General features: G+C 54.9%; 1 protein-coding gene across 1 annotated transcript; it reads left to right on the top strand.

The window, feature by feature from the left end:
• The first annotated feature begins 7467 nt into the window (after positions 1-7467).
• STAC2 (SH3 and cysteine rich domain 2) lies at positions 7468-19310 on the top strand. The gene is made up of 11 exons (XM_055579981.1): positions 7468-7557; positions 14339-14645; positions 15000-15097; positions 15274-15364; positions 16692-16804; positions 16881-16953; positions 17013-17107; positions 17555-17652; positions 18019-18070; positions 18412-18549; positions 19206-19310. Exons 1-11 carry the CDS (start codon positions 7468-7470, stop codon positions 19308-19310), a joined length of 1260 nt encoding a protein of 419 aa, XP_055435956.1.
• Positions 19311-21664: the final 2354 nt, after the last annotated feature.

Below are 21664 nucleotides of genomic sequence, written 5' to 3' on the forward strand. Positions count from 1 at the left end.
AGGGTCTGCTTATTTAACAAACAGTTCTTTAGTGCTCAGTGTGACTTCAGAGTGCTTTTCCATCTACCTTCTAAGGTAAATGCTATTTTGTTCTATTATTCTATTATGACTGCCTCCCTCCCCCCAATTATACAGATGGGGAAACTGAGGCTCCAAGAGATTAAGTTGCTACCTCAAGGTCACACAGCTAAGATAAGACACAGCCAGGGTTTGAACCCAGGCTGCCTGAACTACAACCCTTTCTCCTAATGACCGTACTGTATGACACACACTGCCTGACAAATGTGTATGGAATTCTGAAACGAGTCTCCAAGCAACGTTCCAACTAGAGGAGCTGGAGAGTAAGGCCTACTCCCCCTCCTGCAAAGAAAGGGGCTGATGTGGGGATTTGAATGATAAGTGCATTCATTTATTCAACAGCTCTCAAAGAAGTATTGAACCCTGGAACCTGGATTCTGATGAGAGGAGGGACTTCTGACCTTTCTGAGCTTCAGCCTCTCCAGCTGCAAAATGGGGACAAAATACTTTCTGTTCCACTCCTGGCCCATGAGCTCTGAAGATGGCCAAATATGAATGACAGTGGCTGGGCTGCTGCGGTTGGTTTTGTAGAATGGGGGTTGGGGGACTAATGATGGCAGAGAGACAGGATACAGGATTTTGATTTCCTCAGGTGTGGCTATGACTTGAGAATTCCCTTGGGATGAGTAGCAGTGAAGGCTGCAAGGAAACAGCTTTTCTAGGGTATTCAATCTTCCAGGTCCCACTGCATCTTACAACCACCTCTTGAGATAAGACGGTCCCAATTACAGCCTGTGCAATTTGCCCAAGGTTATTAGCTAGTGGCCAATACTTTGGCCACCTGATGAGAAGAACTGACTCATTGGAAAAGAACCTGATGCTGGGGAAGATTTGAAGGCAGGAGGAGAAGGGGACGACAGAGGATGACATGGCATCACTGACTCAATGGACGTGAGTTTGAGCAAGCTCTGAGAATTGATGATGGACAGGGAAGCCTGGCACACGTGCTGTGGTCCATGGAGTCGCAAAGAATCAGACATGACTGAGCAACTGAACTGAACTGATTAGCTAGTGAGAGTGGGCTGGACCCTGAGTCACCTCACTGCCATGCACCCAGGCCAAACAAGACTCATTCCTGGCCATCCCCTTAGAAGGCTCTTAGCCCACTACTCTGGCTCTGTTTCCATGTTGCTGCCCCTGGGAACCAGAGAGATGTTCCTGTGACACAAGAATGACCATACCATCATCTCTTGGTGACATTCTCAAGCTGGGCTATGAAAACCCCTGGGTAACCACACCCATCTTCCAGGCATCAGTGGTACACTGTGGTTAATGCTTAAAATCATTAAAAAATTTTTTTTGGCTGTGCTAGGTCTTCATCATGGCACTCGGTCTTTCTCTAGTTGCTATACATGGGCTTAGTTGCCTCATGGCATGTGGGGTCTTAGCTCTGCGACCAGGGATTGAACCTGTGTTCCCTGCATTGGAAGGTGGATTCTTAACCACTGGAGCATCAGGGAAAGTGCCTAAAATCATTTTTTAGTGGGAAAACTAATATGGATATTCTTGGATTCAAAAGCAAGGCTTGCACAAACACTTAATATAGAGCCTTGTCTTTAAATTCCTTTCCAGTCCTGGGTGAACCACTTTGCCCACCTGTTCCCTCCTCATGCCCCATGGTACCCCCAGATTGTTCACCTGGGTTCCCATGAGTGAGTCTGAGAAGCCTGTTTGTGCAGGAAAACCCATCTTCCTGGCGCAGCATCCACAGCCATTGGCCCACTTTCTTCTGCCTTTCCCTCTCGCCACTCCCCCTCTCCCTTGCTTACAGTCCTGCAGCTTCCAGACCAGCCTGTTCTATTTCACACCTGGGCTTTGCCCAGGCTGTTCCCTCTGCCTTCCAGCCCTCTTGATGGCCTCTGTCAGCTCAGGTCAAGGCACATCTCTGTCCCCATGGCTCCCTACCCCCAAGTCTGTTCAGAGGGAACCCCTGTATTGTTGGCACTCTCTGGGTCAGGATTTACAAGAGGGCTTCAAAGGCAGTAAACAAGGACCCCCGGAGCCCAAAGCCTCTCTAGGCATTTAGTAGGACCCCATGGTTTAGATGTCACAAATGTAGACTCTTAAAGGCCCCACCTACATCTGCTAAATCGCTTCAGTCATGTCTGACTCTTGGTGACTCTATGGACTGTAGCCTGCCAGGCTCCGCTATCCATGGGATTATCCCAGCAAGAGTACTTGAGTGGGTTGCCATTTGCCCTTCCAGGGGATCTTCCCGACGCAGGGATCGAACTTGCCTCACTTGTGTCTCCAGCATTGGCAAGCAAGTCCTTTTACCACTGGCGCCCCCTGGGAAGCCCACCTACACGCTCCTTCCCGAAAGATATACAGTGCTGGTTTCTGTGTAGCCTGCAGGGGGCGGTGTGGGTCCAGGCTGGCCCCGGGAACTCCAGCTGCTGTTTCAACAGTCTAGACACCCAGCCAGAAAATCTCTGCCCTGGAGGAGTTAATAAGCTGAACACTAAGGGAGGAGTTTTAGGCGGGCCCCATCCTGCCTGCCTCAACCTCTCTTTAACATCATCACCCTCATGCTTCTCTCACTTAATAAAGCCAGTCACCCTCTCCTCTAACACCTGGATCCAGTTCCTTCCAGACTTCATCCTCCCGCTTTCCCACCAGCTCTCAGTAGCAGTCTGCACCCCAGTGTGTGCCCAGGGCCCCTCTGCAGCAAAAGATCCTCCCTTAAGAGTTCGGGGTCCCCCAGTGCTCCATATCTCCAAAATTCTAACCCCTAACAGCCCCACCCCATCCACTGGGCTCCACCTCTTTGCTCACCCCAAAGTGATGACATTGCTGTTGCCTTGGTAACAGATGCTTTGTGGGTGAGTATGGGGAGACTTCAGGACATCAGAGGCATGGGGGAGGGGCAGCCGGGGGTTATGACTTCCCCACCACAGGCTGCCATCAGACTTGTGTCCCCAGCCTCAAGGAGAACAGAAACCGAATAGAAGGGGCATCTTCTTGGAAAGAGAGGCGTTCTTATTGGAGGAGAGGGAAACATCCCCCTCCCGTGAAAAGAGGTCTTCAGGACAGTTCGGCCTGATGGGGTGGGGGAGGGACTGCACATACTGGCGCCCATGTTGTGCCCCTCCAGGGAGCCTGAGGCACAGAGGGAGGGGGCTACTCACTCAGGGCATGTTAGGGACAGTGCCACAGGCAGTGGAAGGGTGGCTCTATGCCAGTGTCCCGAGCTCCAAGGGGTGGAGAGGCCCTCCTCCAGGCCCTGGGGACCTTGCTGTCCCAGAAGCCACAGCCAGGAAGTGTGTCAGGCACTTGCGTAAGAGCCTTCTATATTTCCATAAAATCATAATTACCGATGCCTGCCACGAGCCTTAGCTCATTAGAGTGGCATCTGCCTCTGGGGCCCATGGGGTGGGCTGGCAGGGGGACGTGAGGGAGATGGGACAAGGCCAGGCCTCTCACTGTGTTCTCTGCATTCCCAGCCCCACTGACCCTGGGCACTCTTCCTCTCCCCAGCTGGAGATGAGAACCCAGGCTTGGCCTCAACCATGACAAACTCCCCAACTTGGGAACCCCAATTCTAAAGATGGAGGGAAAGGCCAGCCACTCATGTGCTCAGCTTGGGCTGTCCTTGACAACCCATGAGGGCAGAGGCCAAAGCAGGGAGGGGCTTAAACTGAAGGTGGTTACAGGAGAAAATAGGTCAGTCCTTATGGAGTACCGGTCAAAGAAAACCGCCAGTGGAGGGCCCTGGCGTCATTCAGGCTGGTGATTCTTAATCTTGGGGGATCTTAGATTCTCTGAGGAGCAGAGGAAAGCTCTGGACTCTCCTCCAGAAAATGCTTATCCTCCAGAATTTGATACAACTTCGAGGGGTTCATGAACTCCCTGAAACTCACCTACAAATCCAAGGTTAATAAGAATCCTTAAAATTTTTTTAAAATACAATAGTAACTATCATGTACTTTCTCTGTCCAATTCTTTACATATATTAACTTATAGAATGCTCAAAAGAACACTAAGAGACAGACAATTATCCTCCCCATTTAATCCAATTCCCCGTTTCAAAATAATCTAGTCCAATTCATCCAATCTGAAGAGAAAGAAACTAAAGACCCTCCAGAGATGATGGACAGCTCTCTGCCCAAGATCACAGAGTAGGAAAAAAGGGCAGGCCAGGGTGAGGACCAGGTTCTCTTAGTGTGCTGGACCTTGGCCATATGCAGATTTGAAGTCATCTGTCCATCTCATCATCCCCAGGCTCCCCGAGAGCCCAGCAGCTGTGCTCATTCACTCAGCTCTCCTAGTAAGAGGCCTCCTGGTAGTTCTATTATGACTTCCGGTCTGAGAGCCTTTTTGAGTGATTGCCACTCATCCTCCTGGAATGCCTTGCCCCTTGCTCCGCCCGCCCCTCATTTGTGCCCTCCAAATCTAAGATGGACAGTGTGCCCCCAAGAGAAGCTAGCCCCATTGCTCCCGCCCCAGCTGTGAGCCACTGCAGTGGGAATTGTCAGCACTGAGACAATGACTCAGACTTAGTTCATGAAAGATCGCTCTGAAACACGAAGGCTGTTGGCCAGAAAGGACATCCAGAGGTCATGGGATCCAGCCCCCTGCCTCCTGACCATATTTGCTCTACCTTAGGCTTCTATTGCTGAGACCAGATGGGCCCCAGAGCCCACAGACTTCCCTGCCTTTCTTTGGTTCCCCATACCACTGATTCCCCTGAGAATTCTTTCCCAAGTCTAGTCAGGGTCTCCTTCTGGGTTAGTTCTTCCATGACATAACAGGCTCCAGACAGCTAAGGAAAGTGAGGAAAGGAAGCTGTTTCTTCTCTCTGCCTCAGAAAAAGACCTAGGAAGAGACAAGTCCCCCAGAAAAAAAGGAGAGAAAGAAGAAAATGAAAACTTTCTGTGTCTGTCTTTCTTAGGCTAAGTGATATATTTGCACTATCTCATTCATCCTCTGAACAATTAGGTGGGCAGAGTCTCCATTTTGCTGATGAAGAAATCAAAGCTTTAAAAGTTACCTACCCACGGGACTTCCCTTGTGGTCCAGTGGCTAAGGCTCCTTGCTTCCAATGCAGGAGGCCTGGGTTTGATCCCTGGTCAGGGAACTTGATCCCACATGCTGCAACTAAGACCTGGTGCAGTCAAATAAATAAATAAAAATTAATAAAAATAAAAAAAATAAAGGTTACCTACCCAAGGTCGAGCAAATTAGTGACTACCCAGTTATTGGACTTAAAGGAAGCCAGAGCCTCAGTTCTTTGGAGGGAAATAGAGGTACCTTCCTGGTGTCTCCGAAGGTAAAGAATCTGCCTGCAGTGCAGGAGACCGGGGTTCAATCCCTGGGTTGGGAAGATCCCCTGAAGAAGGAAATGGCAACCCACTCCAGTATTCTTGCCTGAAGAATTCCATGGACAGATTAGCCTTATGGGCTACAGTCCATGGGGTCACAAAGAGTTGGTCACGACTGAGCAACTAACACACACAGAGGTACATACATCCCTCAGGAGGTTTCCAAACACAGAAGAAGCTTGTTTGTTCCAGCTCAAGAGTGCTAGAGATAGAGGCCTGACGATACCATCTCAGGGTGCTCCAAGCATTCCTAAGTCTGAGTTGCCTAGGGAGGGGTTGTTGGGTGACTTGTGCCGGGCTGGAGGGAAGAAGGTGGCCCTCAGAGGGGAACAGGAGAGGCTGATCACGAATGGGCTTTTGGGGAAACTGGACTGAGGGCTGAGGTCAGGTTCTGTGGAAACTCCTTTTAGGAAAGCGAGCACTCAGGGAGTCTGCCATGTGTGGATCTGGAGGGGGAGGAGACTAAGCCCCCACAACCACAGACCCGCCTGCCCGTCTGCCCTTGTCCGACTTCTGCCACTGGCAAATAAATCTCTTTCCCTAGATGCTGTAACCTGAGCAGTGCTCCAACTCCAACGTGAGCACATCTTCAGGAGGTGAGAGATCACATGAATGGCTGTGTGCACGGGTGGGTGGGGAGGAGGGACACAGGGTTCAGACTCTCCTCCAGGGCTGGCATAAAGGCAGGACCCTTCTGAGTGCCACCCACTCCTCATCTCATCACCCGCAGCAGATGAGCAGGAAGGAGACTTAGACCCAGAAGTCTCTCCACCCACACCCAGGGAAGGATTCTCTCAATCTCCAACCTCCCTCCATTTTCTTGGACAGGCCCAGAGATGAAGGGCCAGAAGGGCCAGGAGGGGAGAGCAGAGAAGTTGAGGAAATGGCAGGTGAGCGACATGCATTAGCAGAGGTAGCTTCAGATCAAGTGGACAGAAGACTCTTTGGAGGGTCCACCTCTCCCTACCCCCATCTAACTTCACTTGTGGTAGGATCTTTAGGAGGGGGAGTGTCTTGGAGAGGTTTGGGCACCTCAAGAGTGGGGACTGAGGCCTCTTCTCTGCTGAAGTCCAGACAACAGGATTGGAAAGCCATGTCGTTGTCCTGCTTTCCGGGACAGGGCTGGCCTTTGACAGATGGTGTTAAGTTATCTATACTTTGCAGAAGAAACCCCTACCGCACAGTCCAAGGATGTGTACATTTGGAGAGAATGTTTCCAGGGCAGAGACATCCAGTTAATGGGGTGGAAGCTTCCCCACTCTTCACTCTCAGGAAGTCCTACCTTCATCTCATTCTCGGCTCTCCTTCTGCAAATCCAACCTATTTCTATCCTCCTCTAACCCTTCCAGACTCTAATATGATCTCCTGAACCTTCCTTCAACCTTGTCATGCTCCCCCACCCCCATTCCGGATTTTTCAGTGTGAAAATGCCCCCTCCACTTCTTTACCCTCCAAGCTCCTCCCCATCTTGTCGAGCCCCCCAAAGCTCCGCCCAGCTCGCCCTCCTGGCCACCGCAGCAGCCAATAGCTTAGAACCTGATTTGCATTGCGGCGCGGGGGAGCGGCGGAGGGAAGGGGGAGGGACCAGGCGACCTCCTAAATCAAAGTTGGGAGGCGAGGACTGGGCGGAGGGGCCGCCGCGTGCCCGGCTGGGGCCGGCGAGCGGGGAGGGGAAGGGGGAGGGGGGGGCGGGCGCAGAGGACAGCGGAGCGGGCCGGACACTGACAGCTCCATCGCTCCCTCCCTCGGTTCCTGCCCGAGTCCCCACTTCCCTCCTCCCATCGCTCCGAGCAGCATCTTCTTCAGACCCTTGAACCTCACTCCTGGGGTCGTCCTGCTCCCTCGGCTCCGTATAATTGCCTCCTCTCACCCACCAACCCAGGAACTTTCTCCGCCAGCACCCGGGAGTGGGGATTGCTTTGCCTGGGCGGGTTTCTCCAGGGGTTCACTGGGTTGGGGGGCTGTCTCTAAGGGCTTCAGGTCCCGGAGAGACGCCTGCCACCCTTAGCCTGCTTCCAGGTGGGCTGCCGTCGGGTCTCGGCACCCTCTCTTCCCGTCTCCCCTAACCATGACCGAAATGAGCGAGAAGGAGAATGAACCGGATGACGCTGCCACCCACACCCCCCCGGGGACCGTCTCTGCCCTCCAGGAAACCAAGGTAACTCGAGAGGCGCGAGGCCTGGACCCCTGCCCTGTGCGCCCCCAGCCGGGGCATCCTCCTCCCGACTCAGTTGCCACTGTGGCCTCCGGTGCCCTGGAGTCACCGTAGAAGGGCCCGTTTGGTCCCTAACGCTCCGCGCGGCGACCCAGGAGCAGTAGGTTCGGATGAGGGACCGCAAACAGCTCCCATCACTCAAACACTATACGCCCTTGCGCGCGTGATGAGCGGAGCTCCCCCGCGACCCTCCAGGCAGGTTGTAACTCGGCTTTGTTGGAAGGAGTCGGCGCAGCGAAAGCGGAGGGAGTGTGTAGCGGTGTGTAGCGGGTGTGGGCCGGTGTACGCGCCCGAGTGTGCGCGCCAGGCGCACCTCTCCTGTGTCCGCCAGGTCTCCGCCTGTAGCTCAGTCTGTCCCCCTCTCTCTGCCCGTGTCTCTACAACCTGTTTGTCTCTGCCTTAGTATCTCTCTGTGCGTCTCTCCCGGGTCCTCTGCGTGTTTATCTCAGAGTCTCTAGATGGCTCTCTCTGACCCGCCGCAGTCCGACATTCCCTCCTCCCAGCCCGGTTAGGCTCGGCGACGTGAGCCCGCGGCCCCGGGGTGCGCAGCTTCCGAGTCCGCGCTGGGTGTTGCGGCAGCGCGGGCCATCACGGGCGGGGACCCGCGGACTGTCGTTGCAGCTCCGGAGCAGAAAGACAGGCAGACCCACCCCCCCTGCCAGCGGGACGGGGGCTGGGTGGTAGTGGGGGCGTGGGGAGCGGGTAGAAGCAAAAAGGGAAGTCATCATAATTAATGAATGTCATAATTAACCCTAATTATGTATGATTGTTACTCCTGCGGGAGTCACAATGAATAAATTATTCCCCAATGAAGTCAGGCGCAGCCCAGACTCCTGGCGCTGAAGGGGCTGGGGGCGGGGAGGGGGACGGAGAACACAACAGGGCTCACTTTCTGCAACCCCCGCCTCTAATCTGTCTGCTGCCTCCCCAAGTTCTAGATGCTGACCCACAAGAAGTTGTGCGGGAAGCAACCTGAGCACGGTCCCTGGGGATGGGGAGAGAGGGGGCAGTCCTCTCTGTCCCCTCCCCAGACTTCAGGCCAAGGTTACCCTTTCCCTTCCACCCTGGTAATTGGTTCCCACTTGGCTTCTGTTAGCCAGATGAGGAGGGAGGCAGCCCGGACCAGAAATGGGTGCCATCTTTGGCTCCCCATGGTATCACTAGTTCATCTATAGCTATTTCCCATGCCCATCCTCCTCCTAATTCTGGACTACTTCCCACCATATGAGGTTAATTCAAGGTCAAGGTCATCCAGGAAATGACCAAGGAAAGATGAGTAGGGCCAGAGTGGATGGAGTCTGGCTGAGGCACCCCAGGTAGGCTTCCTGTCCCTAAACCGGAGGGATCCAGTGGGTCTCCATGTCCAAGACTTCAGATTCACACTTGGCCTTCTCCTGCTCCCTTCTGAGAACTGGAAACCTTGGGCTCTCAGACCACAGAGTTAACTCCCCTTCAGAGAGTCAAGTCTATTGGGAGAAGAATGAGGTGTTGAGGTGGGAGGATATTGCTTGGAATAACTGTGACAGCTTCTTTCAAGCAGAGGGTCCCAGGAACAGAGCCCCATTCTGAGTTCCAGTGAGCCTGACCTCAGTTGCCTTCTTATCACCCTGGACAGACGCATACAACCTCCCTGCTTGCTTCCCAGGGCACTGGGGCCTCTCAGGTCCTGTCCTGTTTCCCACACCACGGCCTGGCCACTCCGCCCCCTCCTTAAGGGCTTTCTGAAGGCAGGCAGGAGTGCTGGGCAGCGCTGCCTCAGCAATCAGCAAGCTCAGCTTGTGGGGAGGGGGCTGTCAGGGCTAGCAGGTCTGCACCTCCTTTCTCCCAGCCCAAGGACCATCTCATTCCAACACCTCTGGGTCTGAGCCATGGGGATCTGAGGAGCAGGGAAGGAAAGGAGTGTACACTTGACCTGGTCCCTCTGTACCAGGTCAGTTGGATCCCTGCCCCTTTGCCCCCCTCCCTGTACCTCACTTATTAAGGGCTCCATAATAACAACACGGGCTGGGCTTCGGCTTTGCAGGGAAGGTACTCAGGAGAGCAGAGGTAGGCAGAGAGAATTCAGAACCTTTGCCAGCCTCTTTCCATCCCCCCATCTCAACTTGTCCCAAGGAAGCTTCTGTCTTCAGACTGTGGGGGTGGAGGGAAAGGAATGGAGAGGGTTGATTGCTGCCCACCCAGCTCACTTTGAGGCAGGTACAACAGAGGAGGCTGGTGCCTGTTAGGCAGTGAAGCCAACATTCCAGACTTATTTATCAGTGTTTGGGGGTCCCTGGGAATTTCTTGCAGCCCAAGTTCAGCCTCCTGCCCACTCTAAGGTTGGTGTCACTCCTAAACCTAAGGTACTCAGTGAGCTTTCTCACGTCAGCATTGCCCTCTCTGGGTCCCCATCCCATCCTACTTCATGGGGTCTGCCATCACCCCTTCTGGTGCCATTCTTGGGAAAACCTTGTCATGCCAGCTCTGCCATCTGAGTCAGCTTGTGTCGCATCTGCCACCCCCTCTGCCAGTTGCCTGATACCTTTTCAGGAGCTGGTGGGAACTGAGGGAAGAAAGGACCATCCAGAGTGTGGAGAGGTGGGGAGGAGGCAGGGAGGCCAGGCCCTGCCTCCGAGAGGGGACTCAGAATGACAGGCCTCGTGGTCCAGGCTCCAAGCCAGACAAGCTCCTGGTGCTTTGGCAGTGATTGGGTGGGAGGTGGGGAGGAAATGGGATGCAGATGTGCCCATTTGCCAGGGTATATGGCAACTTCTCCTGTCAGGGGATGGGTCCTGGGGCAGTAGGGGCACCAAAAAGATAGTGGTGGGGAGGTCTTCCCTGGAAACCAAGAGTTCCAGGAGTGGAAATACCTGGCTAGGCTGAGCCAAGATGAGGTTTGGGTGGCCAAGGCAGATGTCTCTGGAGTGGGCAGGCATTAAGCCATTTGGCAGAGATGCCTGCATCTGCCCTCCAGCCACAGACTTTGACATCCGCCAGCCACCCCAGGTGTTATTCCTTCCTGCCTCTCTACTCTCCTGGGATCTGGGGCAGAGTCAGGACTGCCCCGGCGCTGGGGAACAGTCTGTTCCAGAGGCCTCTGGTCCCCTGCAGCGGTGGCTCCTGGTACTAAGGCCAGGCAGGGACCAGGAAAGGGCACAGGCTGGACAGAAGGGAGGCTTGAAACCTCATCCTGTGAGGATTACTTTGGAAATAATGGCCTCATAAGGGGGGAACATGATTGATGTCTTCAAATATTTGAAGAACTGATGTGCGGAAGCGGGAGTAGCCCTTTCGTGAGCCAAGGGAGGAACAAGGGCTGATAGGCAGGGAGGCAGGTTTCAGCTCTATATAGGGAAGCACTTTCCAGCGATTGCAGCTGCCCAAAGATGGAATGACTGTCCCAAGAGAGGGTGCTCTTGCCGTCACAAGAGGTGACCAACAGAGTCAGACAACAATTCTGAGGGGCTGTGGCCAGAGTGGTGCAGGGTGGGCACTGCTCCAGGTGGCCAGTCTTTCTAAGCTTACATCTCATGACAAGCCCATGGCACAACTGAGGGGCAGAGGTGAGGGCCAAGGCAGAGGGCTCCTTACTCCTTGGGCTCAGTAGCCAAAGCCACTAGTTCAAGTCCCAGCTCTGCTCCTTAGCAGCTGAGGACGCATGATGAGTGAGTAATTTAACCCCTCAGTTCCTCATCCTGAAAAGTGGGACAATAATTATCACTACCTCAGAGGATGGTGGAAGGTTAATGAGATGCTGCATATCCATTCCAGGACTCTAATAACCACCTCTCATTATGTTTATAAATTTAGTTTTTTGTTTTTTAATATTCATTTATTTTGGCTGCACTGGATCTCCATTTTAGTTGCATCATTCAAACTCCTAGTTGCGGCATGTGGGATCTAGTTTCCCAACCAGGGATCGAGCCTGGGCCTCCTCCCTTAGCCACTGGACCACTAGGGAAGTCCCCCATATGTTTAGGTTTTTGGTTTGGGGTTTTCAGATTCTTGCTTTCCGTCTTGCTTAGAAAGCACCTAACCCTGCCTCCTTCCTCTTGGGGGTAGGGAAACTGAGGCTCAGAGAGAGGAAGTGAAGTGACTTGCCTTCAGGAGCAGGTTTCATTTTGCCCCCACCCTCAGCCCGTCCTCCCAGAGGCCTCCTGTGCTCTTTGCCTACAACCCCTGAGCAGAGCAGCAGTTGGTTCACCCGCCTCCAGGCCTGTCAGAGCCTCCAGAGCCACGTTTGGCCCACAGAACACATTTGTGTTCTAATTAATTGTCCCTCTGGGCCTCTACCTCTGCCCCAGCACCCTGGCATCTGGGGCCTGGGGCCCTGCTTCTCAGAGACACACAAAGAAGCCCACAGTACTGGCCAGGAAACTGGATTTGGAAGGAGCTGGGCAACTCAACATGCCAGTCACCCCAGGGCTCTGTCTGGACTTTCAGCTGGCACACCAGGACCCTCCTTGTGCCCAAACATTTCCCCCTCTGCTTCCCCTTTGTCCTGTGGCCTACTGGCCTCCCCAGGGCTAGAGGGGTCTCCACTTCCATCCCCTTGGCATGGCTGCCAAGCTGGCAGCCATGGCACACAGGCTGCCTGGTATCCCAGCTGGGAACCTGGGCCAAGTCTCCCTGCCCTATGTCCCCTCCCCCCATTTTTTTTTTTTTTTAATCACCAGTGAAAAGAAGTGGGCAGGAGAAAGGGCTCTGAACAGGAGATGAGTGGGGCAAGGGTCTGGGTAGAGCCGTCCAGATTTCATTCCAGGCAGAATAAGGGTATGTTCGGGTGAGCAGTAGAAATAGCTCTTTGTCATTGTTATTCCAACACTAAATGGTGTCCGACTCTTTGCGACCCCATGAACTGCAGCATGCCAGGCTTCCCTGTCTTTCACCAACTCCAGGAGCTTGCTCAAACTCATGTCCATTGAGTCAGTAATGCCATCCAACCATCTCATCCTCTGTGGCCCCCTTCTCCTCCTGCCCTCATCTTTCCCAGCATCAGGGTCTTTTCCCATGAGTCAGCTCTTCACATCAGGTGGCCAATGTGCTCTGGCCTCATGCAGAATCCATCCTATGCTCCAGAACATGCACTCTGTTTAGGGTTCAAGCCACTTGCTCATCATTTATTCCACAAACATGGAATGAGCATCTTCTATGTGCTGAAGCCCATTATGGGGATTTGAAGCAACTTTCCCTGCTCTCCAGGGGCTCACAACCTCCTGGAGAAGTGAGAAGTAAATGACAAAGCATAAACCTGATCGGAGCGCTCATGTGGTCCCACTAAAAGGAATCCCTACAGAAGAGATAGCTCCCCCGAGGAAGAATAGTCACAGGAAACCCTGGAGGTTAGAAAGCGAGACATTATTGGATAAGGCAGAGAAGAGGACAAGCATGTCAAATGCCCAGAAGCATAAAATACAGATGAGTTCAAGTCATTTTGTCTGAACTCAGGTGGAAGGCATGGGGTGGAAGGGTGGATTTGGCCAAGTAGTAGTGCCCTGGCTGGCATAAAGGCCTTGACTGAGTCCTGAGGAGCCATGAATGGTTTTTGCATTGTCAGGGGTCACCTTCCTGCTGCATGGAGAACAGGTGGGGATGGGCAAGGTGGAGGCAAAGAGTTATAGCCCTGAACCAGACTGAGGGTGCCAGAGCCTGAACTAGGGCAGGGTTCTGGGGGTGCTGAGAGGTTGCAAGGGATGGGCTGGAGAGGTGTTTTGGAGGGAGAATCAACACTGAGGATGAGAGTCCAGAGCAACCACGCCCCTCTCCCTGTGCAAGAACTGAGGACCTGGCATGTTTTGTTTGGGCCCCCAAAGTATTACTTTGTTAACTCAAATAATTGGCACACCCATTCAACAAAATTCCTGTGTGGCCATTAAAAAAGAATGCTGAAACTCTTTGTGTATTGGTATGGAATGATTTCCAAGATTTACTGTTAAGTGAAAAAAAGCAAGGTACAGGAGAAATACTATACTACCATTTCTGCAAAGAAAAAGGAATAAAATCTCTTGACTTTGTTTCTATTCAATTTCACATAAGAGTCTCAATTTCTTAACTGACTTTTTTTTTTGGCCACAGGGCATGGGGGATTTTCCCATGACCATCCCCCCAACCCCCTCATCACCCCCCAGCCCCCACCCCCCACAGTGGAAACGCAGAATCTTAACCATTGAACCACAAGGGAAGTCCCTCTTAACTGACTTTAAATCTCATAAGTTCATTAAGCGCATTAATCTTTTTTATTAAAAAATCACATCTATATGGAACTTCCCTAGTGGTCCAGTGGTTAAAACTGTATGCCCCTGCAAGGGGCACAGGTTCAACCCCTGATGGGGAAACTAAGATTACACATGCCATGTAAAATAAAATTACCAAAAAAAATTACATTTGTAAAAAAAAGTCTAGATTTCTTTTTAAAAATTGGGAACCCTGGCAATGCTGGGCTGCTCACATAGACTAGCCTCAGCTGGTAGAGGAGACCAGCAGTTACTTGCTGGCCATATAGTTTGCCACAGTCCCCCACCACTCCTAATTAGCCTTTCCAGTCAGAACTCCTTTGCTAGAGGAGTTTCCCTGCCTGGCTCTTGTGGGCACCTGGGGTGGTGACCCTCCTTCTGGAACTTGGCAGCCTCTCTCTCAGGAGAAGCTTTGTATCACCTCTGGCTCTCACCTTCAGGCTGCTGCTGGCCGAGGAGAGACCCCCGGGAGCCAGCCCCCTCCAGGCTCACCATCCCTCTTCCTCTCTCAGCTCCAGCGGTTCAAGCGCTCTCTTTCTCTCAAGACCATCCTCCGAAGTAAGAGCGTTGAGAACTTCTTATTTCGCTCCAGCTCTGAGTTTAAGTGCCCCACTGAGGTGCTGCTGACGCCCCCGACCCCGCTGCCCCCTCCTACCCCACCACCAGCCTCCGCAGACCGGGGCCTGCCCACTCCCGCCCCATCCCCCTGCCCAGTCCCACGCCCCTTGGCACCACTCAAACCAGTGAGGCTGCACAGCTTCCAGGAACACGTCTTCAAGCGAGCCAGCCCCTGTGAGCTGTGCCACCAGCTCATTGTGGGTAGGTGCCTGGGTGGCAACAGAAGGGGCCAGGGTGGGTGTGGGGAGTGGGCCCATGGAACGGATTGCCTGATGTCGAGGCTCCAGCTATTCATGGTCCCCAGACCTAACTGTGCCCCTCCACGTGGGCGGACGGACACATAGCACCCTTGAGGGCGGGTGGGGTCTCAGGCTGGGGGTCAGCTACACCCTGACTGTATTGGGGTCAGCTCTCAGAGCTTGGCCCCAGGCTGGCATGAGGAAGCCCAATCCCTTGCTCCCTCCACGCCCTAACCTACCTCCTTTGCTCCTTGCCCATGGATGTAACCTATCTTGACCATCCCCTGTCACTGACCACCCCTCTTGTTCTTCCCAGGAAACTCTAAGCAGGGTTTGCGGTGTAAGACATGCAAAGTCAGTGTCCACCTCTGGTGCTCCGAGGAGATCTCCCACCAGCAATGCCCAGGCAAGACGGTGAGTGGGGACCACGTGGAGATGGCTGACTGGTGCTCCCAGGCTTGGCTTCTGGGGCTCTGAGTGCCACTCAGGGCTGATTCCTCAGGTCGAGGGGTGCTTGGGCTTGGGGAAGGCCAGCACCTCTCGGGGGCTGTGACCTCTCCATACCCTCTCTCTGCCTGCTTTTGCCACAGTCCTCCTCCTTCCGCCGCAACTTCAGCTCCCCACTCCTGGTACATGAGCCTCCGCCAGCCTGTGCCATGAGCAAGGAGTCCCCACCCACTGGTGAGTGTCCAGCATTGCCCCCATCCCTGTGGTGTGAGGAGAGGCCCGCACACTCCTCAGATGGGCTTTGAGTTACACTGGCGCTGCCTGTTCTTGGCACAGCTACCACTCCCTTTTAATTTTTTTAGATTTTTCATCTTCCCCTCCCCCTTATTCTTTGGATGCTTCTGTCCTGAATGTAGAGTTGATTCATCCGTTCATCCATCCATCCATCCTTCAACAAAAACTTTATAGAGCACCTGCTAAGTGCCAGGCACTGTGCTAGACACAGGGACACAGTCTTAAATAAGGTGGAGCTCATGGTCTAGTAAGGGAGCTAGACATGCAATAGATAATTACACAAATCATCAGTTAGCCACCATTTGGTGAATGCCTGAAACCGAAGGATAGGAAACGAAGAGAGGATAAAAAGGCATCCACCTCATCCGCAGAGACAAAGAGGGCATCCAGGAAACTTGAAGGATAGGGAATTAACCTGAGGATCTGGGGAAGACCAGTGTGGACAGAAGGCAGGCCGGAAGCAGGAAGGGGCAGAAAAGGGACAATGAGGCTGGGAGTGAGAGGGTGAGGTAGAACTCTGGGTGCAGGGCCTTAGGGTCCCTCTTAAGAGTGTTCTTTGAACTTTATTCTTTTTTTTTTAAAGTTTAGTGTATTGAAGTATAGTTGATTTACAACATTGTATTAATTTCTACTTTACAGCAAAGCGATTCAGTTATATACATTCTTTATATATATATACATTCTTTTTCATATTCTTTCCCATTATGGTTTATCACAAGATATTGAATATAGTTCCCTGTGCTATACAGTAGGGCCTTGTTGTTTATCTGTTCTCTATGTAACAGTTTGTATCTGCTCATCCCAAACTCCCAGTTCATCCCTCCCCCACCCCTCCTCGGTAACCACAAGTCTTTGGACTTTATTCTAAGGTCAATTTTTGTGTTTTCACAAGAGCATTCTGGCTACTGTGTGGATTGGAGGGGCTGGAGAGAAGCAGGGAGACCATGGGGAAGCTATGATGGTTGCCAGTTTGGTAGCTTGGATCAGGCTGGCAGTTGTGGAGCTGGAGAGAAGTGAGCAGATGCTAGACTTGTTTGGGAGGCAGGACGAGGTGATGGAGTGAACATGGACAGTGCAGAGGGCGAGGGGTGGAGGATGCTTCAGGCTTGTGCCTGGGTACCATGGGAGGACATGGAGTTCTCACTGCAATTAGGGAGACCTGGGAGGGGCAGGTGAGGGGCATGCGCAGAATTCACTTTAGAGCTGGCTGAGCAGGGCAGCTAGCAGGGCAGCCAGGTGCCCAGCCTTGATGGTGACTCCTCGGCAGGGGCCAGCGGGAAGGTAGACCCTGTGTACGAGACCCTGCGCTATGGCACCTCCCTGGCCCTGATGAACCGCTCCAGCTTCAGCAGCACCTCTGAGTCCCCCACAAGGAGCCTGGTATGGGGAACACCAAAGGGAGGGGGCAGGGGTCCCAGAGGGTGGGGGCTGAGCCCTCCCCTCTCTGTGCCCCCAGAGCGAGCGGGATGAGCTGACTGAGGATGGGGAGGGCAGCATCCGCAGCTCAGAGGAGGGCCCTGGCGACAGCGGTGAGTGGGGTTGGGGACCAGGGGCAGGAACAGAGCACAGTGGGGGCCACCACCTTCAGCCTCACACTCTGGCCCCACCCTGGCATCTCCAGTATTCACAGCCCCAGCCGAGAGCGAAGGGTCAGGACCAGAGGAGAAGAGCCCAGGACAACAGGTGAGGCTGGGGTGGCACTGAGCCTTGGCTGGCCAGGTGGGAAGGGGACATCCTTCTTGTCACTGATCCCTAGGTGGGTGAGAGTGTGTTGAGTGGGAGTCTCACTGTGCCATCATTTATCCTCAATCTACAGGGATGGGCAATGCCAGGGTCAGTAGGCATGGGAGGCAGGGGTGTTACCCCTCCCAACACTGACCCGTGCCTGTTGAGCCCACTCCTACTCCCCAAGGGTGGGCAGTTCCAGTGCAGCAGGCAGAGGAGGCGCCCCCTTCCCACCCCTGGCCCAGTCCCTCAGGGGTGTGTGGGCACAGCAGACAGGAGACTCTGACCTCTCCCTGTCACTGTCCCATATCCTAGCCCCAGCATAGGCAAGATCAGGGCAAGGGGAGAGTGGGTGGAGTAATAAAAGTGTCCTTCCCCCAGCCATGACCCCGAGCTTCTTCGCAGCCCCCCAGGCCTGCCCTCCGGAAGGATGTGGGGCCCATGTACTCCTACGTGGCGCTCTACAAGTTCCTGCCCCAGGAAAAGAATGACCTGGCTTTGCAGTGAGTCCCCCAGTGGCCCGGCCTCTCCCCCACCCCCACCCCGATCCCGGGGGCTGCCTGCCTCCAACCTCAGGGCTCTGTACTCCCGGACCTTGCAACATGAGTGTGAGGGGGACCTTCAAGAGCCTCTGCCAGGCATGCTGGAGGCTACTGAGCCCCCAGATGAGACAGAGGGGCCAGAGTCCAAGAGGGTTGGTACTGATGCCAGGCCTCTGTCCTAGACAGTGTCTGTGTACCTATGGTCACACAGGGGCCATCGTGTGCCCTTGCAGGGGACCTGGGGGTCTAGGACTGTTGGGATGCAGGACGGGCAGGTCCCTCCTGCCCCACATGCTACCCCCTGCCCCCCACACTCTCTCGTCCCAGGCCTGGAGACCGGATCATGCTGGTGGATGACTCTAATGAAGACTGGTGGAAGGTGATGTGGCAGGGTGGGGAGCGGAGGGTGAGCCGTGGTAGGCACCCGACTAGCCCAGAGGGCTAGAGGGCACTTTCCCTAACATCCCCCCTCCTTCCTCCACGACCTAGCCAGGTCTAGGCTCACCCTCAGGTCTTGCCTTTACTTCACCCCTCTGTGCCCCAGTCTTGTTCTTTTGCCTACCTTGTGCCCTTCCCAACCCAGAAGCTCCCCAGCTAAGGGCTCAAACACAAAGAACCCAGGATCTACAGGATGATGGCATTGGCTCTGAGTGGATATTAGGTCTAGAGAAAGCAGCTGGGGTTGGGGCAGCACAGTGCTCACTGCCAGCCTCATTCCAGGGCAAGATCGGCGACCGGGTTGGCTTCTTCCCAGCCAATTTTGTGCAGCGGGTGAGACCAGGCGAGAACGTTTGGCGCTGCTGCCAACCCTTCTCCGGGAACAAGGAACAAGGCTACATGAGCCTCAAGGAGAACCAGGTGAGGACCTGGGCCCCGCATGGCTGGAGAGGCTGGCATAGGAGGGAGATAAGTGGCGGGAACGTGGGCAAGCGCCCTGGAGGAGGAGGAGGCTTGGAGCCTGGGGGCAGGAGGGAGGGCAGATTAGAAGTCCCTGGTGACCTAGTGGTTAGATTCCAGACTTTCACTACCATGGGCTAGGTTCAATCCCTGATCGGGAAACTGAGATTCTCACTAAGAAAAGAGAGAAAGAAGCAGCAGTGGGACTGCTGGGAACTGGGGCTGGTGGCCAACACAGGCATGGGCTCAGTTATGTTAGAGACAGCTAGGGGAAGAGCATTGGGGTAGGAGTCCAGAGGCTTAGGTCTGAACGTTATTGTCAACCACGGGCAAGTCATTTCCCTGCTGTTACCTCCTCTGGGAAACGGGGAGTTTGTCAGGGGCATTAGACCAGCTGATCTCAAAGGTCAGCCCTGAAGTGCTGCTCGGTGTCCGCTGACCGCCTGGTTCTTGCTGCTGTGCCCTGGATTCTCATGGGATCTGCTCCCATCACCCCGGCTCCAACCACATGCTGGTCCCATCATCCCCTGGGATGGGCCCCATGGGAGGCATCAGTGGGACTCGGGGCCAGGGAGGCAGGCAGCACCAGGCCTCAGCATTGTGTCTCTTCTGCTCAGATCTGTGTGGGCGTGGGCAGGAGCAAAGATGCTGAGGGCTTCATCCGTGTCAGCAGTGGCAGGAAGCGGGGCCTGGTTCCAGCCGATGCCCTGACCGAGATCTGAGAGGAGCCAAGAGAACCCAGAAGCCACCCCTGCCCATACCCAGCCCTCCTAGCTTCTGGCCCCTCGGGGGGGTTCCCTCTGCTCCTCTCCTAGGGGCCACTCACCATGGCTTGGGAGCCTTCTGTACTGAGAAAGGTGTTACTTCTGGGGTCCTGGGGTACCCTGAAGAGGTTGCAGCTCTGAGACTTGGGAGTGGGGAGAAGGAGAAAGTGGGAGGGAATGGCAAAACTCTAGGTGGGTTCCCCCGGTACAGTTGCCATGCAGAGTCCAGCCCTGAGAGGAAGTTCCCGAGGAACGTCTGGGCTGCCTCTTCCAGAGAGCCTACCCCTGCCCACCACACCTTTGCATCCCCCTCTCCTCACAGAGCCTCTGCTCGGGCCCTTGTATGTGTGACCCTGAAGCTGTCACTTTGGGAGTGGGGCCCTCCTGGGTCCCTCAGCCCCAGCTCTGGCTGGGGAGGGAGCTCAGAGCTTTGGGAGGACCCTGGTCTCATCACCTCTGTCACTCCATCAACTCTCAGGAAAGTTCTGTGGCTCTCTCTCCTGTTACTTGAAACTTGGGTGGGCAGAGGAGGGGAGGGCTGAGGTCTGGGGAGAGTGTGGCAAATCAGAGGCTGTCCCCTCGAGTAGGACAGTCACTACAGAGCAACCTCACTCTACCCTTGTTCACTGGGAGAGGACACACCCAAGAGCGGCCTGCACACAGAAACCCACTGGCCCACCTGATCAAAACAATCCCCATTTCACTGTCAGGACTCTGAACGCTCAGTTCCTGTCCCAGGCCTTGCCAGGCCTGCCCCAGGAACCCCACCCTCAGGACTGACCCTGCAATAGCCCTCCCTTACCCCCTCACTCGGGGCTCTGTGGGGGACAGGGCTGCCGTTGCAGGAGCCCTTTTTCTGGCTGCATCTGGTCCCTTTTCCAGGATACAGCCCTGGGAGGAAGCGGGAGTGGGAGACAGACAATGAATTCTGTTTGACCACCAGAAAGGGAAGGGGGTAGGCACGCTGGGGAGGGAGTGTGTGGGGACATGCAAAGAGGACCCCTCCCTTGCAGGTTGCTTTTCTCTGGTGCCAACCTCCCTTTCCCCCCCAAGCTCAGAGCCTCCTCTTGTGCCCTTGATCGTGTCAGCCAATGCCACCCCCATCCTGGGCACAGTCACACCCTCCCATGTGGTGGGAGGGACACACCCTCCTACCCACTGGCCCCTGCCCCACCTCTCCCTCTCAGAGGGAGGAGGAACTCAAGCCACACTGCCCTGTTTGCTGCCATGAGGCCCCCCCCCCAGCAATATCCCAGGGGCGGGCCCAATGCCCACTGTACATGAGGCTGCATGAGGAGTCTGCTGGGGCATTGCTGAGCCCCCAGACCCCTAATTAAATGTTTCTTGTCCCAACCTGGCTGCTCTATGTATCTATCAGCTTGGGTCAGAGGACGGGAAGGGGTGGGCGGGGCCTGGGGGTGTGGTGGGTGTGGACCAAAATAGGAGAGAGTCTGAAGGTGGAGAATGTGTTCATCTCTGAGAGGAGGGATACAGGGGCTGGGCTGGCCCTGACAGTGAGGGTCCCCGCGCCTCCTCACTCCAGATCTGAGGAAATGGAGGAGGAGGTCTGGGGGACGCTGGAGGGAGAGAGGGTGGGGCTGCGGTCATTTTCTAGTTCGATGTGGACCTGCGTCGCGCAGCGGGCGGGCATGCACCTCCGCGTTTCTGCCCACCCAGAGGTGCCCCCGGAGACCAGCCGAACCCAGGGTCTGGCGGCCTCAATATCCACCCGAGATCAGCCTCGCCCCCGCAGCCCCCTAAGCCCGAGGCAGATACGTTGGCGGACCGTGCGGCCCTGAGATGACTCAATCACGCCCATCATTGGGAGCCTGGCGCAAGGGGGCCGCGGTGGCGCCCCTCCCGCCGCGGTGCCCGCCGCCCACCTGCTCGGCAGAGCCGCCTTTCCCCTCCGGCACGCCGGGCCGCGTCATCGCCCAGGCGAGCACGTCCTGTGCTATTTATAGACAGAGGGGCGCGGAGGGAGGGAGAGGCTGCGGGGGTGCCAGGACAACCGCGTGCAGCCAGAATGCAGAGCGGGTGGGGGGCCTGCTCCTCCGGATAGGCACCCATCCGGTTCTGCCTTCCAGTCCCCCACCCCCAAATCAAGGTGGGCCAGGTGGGACCAGTCTCTGGGTCCCCAAACCATGCTTTATTTGGTCCCTTTCATCCAGGAATGATGGGGGTAGGGAGGCAGCAGAGGAGCAGGAGGAAGGTGACTCCCCTTCCTAGGACCCTTGATGGTGGGATTGGATAAAAGGGTCACAGACCCAGTGGAAAGGCTTATAAAGAGGGGAACTCACACAAATAGACAC

This window comes from Bubalus kerabau, chromosome 4 (genome assembly GCF_029407905.1).
Source record: "Bubalus kerabau isolate K-KA32 ecotype Philippines breed swamp buffalo chromosome 4, PCC_UOA_SB_1v2, whole genome shotgun sequence".
NCBI classification, from domain to species: Eukaryota; Metazoa; Chordata; class Mammalia; order Artiodactyla; family Bovidae; genus Bubalus; species Bubalus kerabau.

What these genes read in the sequence shown, in the direction of transcription:
- STAC2 (XM_055579981.1), top strand. Translation starts at nt 7,468, where the DNA reads ATGACCGAAATGAGCGAGAAGGAGAATGAACCGGATGACGCTGCCACC. An exon ending in GTGCCACCAGCTCATTGTGG is followed by an intron (nt 14,646 to 14,999) that starts GTAGGTGCCTGG and finishes TGTTCTTCCCAG; the next exon opens with GAAACTCTAAGCAGGGTTTG. An exon ending in AGAAGAGCCCAGGACAACAG is followed by an intron (nt 17,108 to 17,554) that starts GTGAGGCTGGGG and finishes GCTTCTTCGCAG; the next exon opens with CCCCCCAGGCCTGCCCTCCG.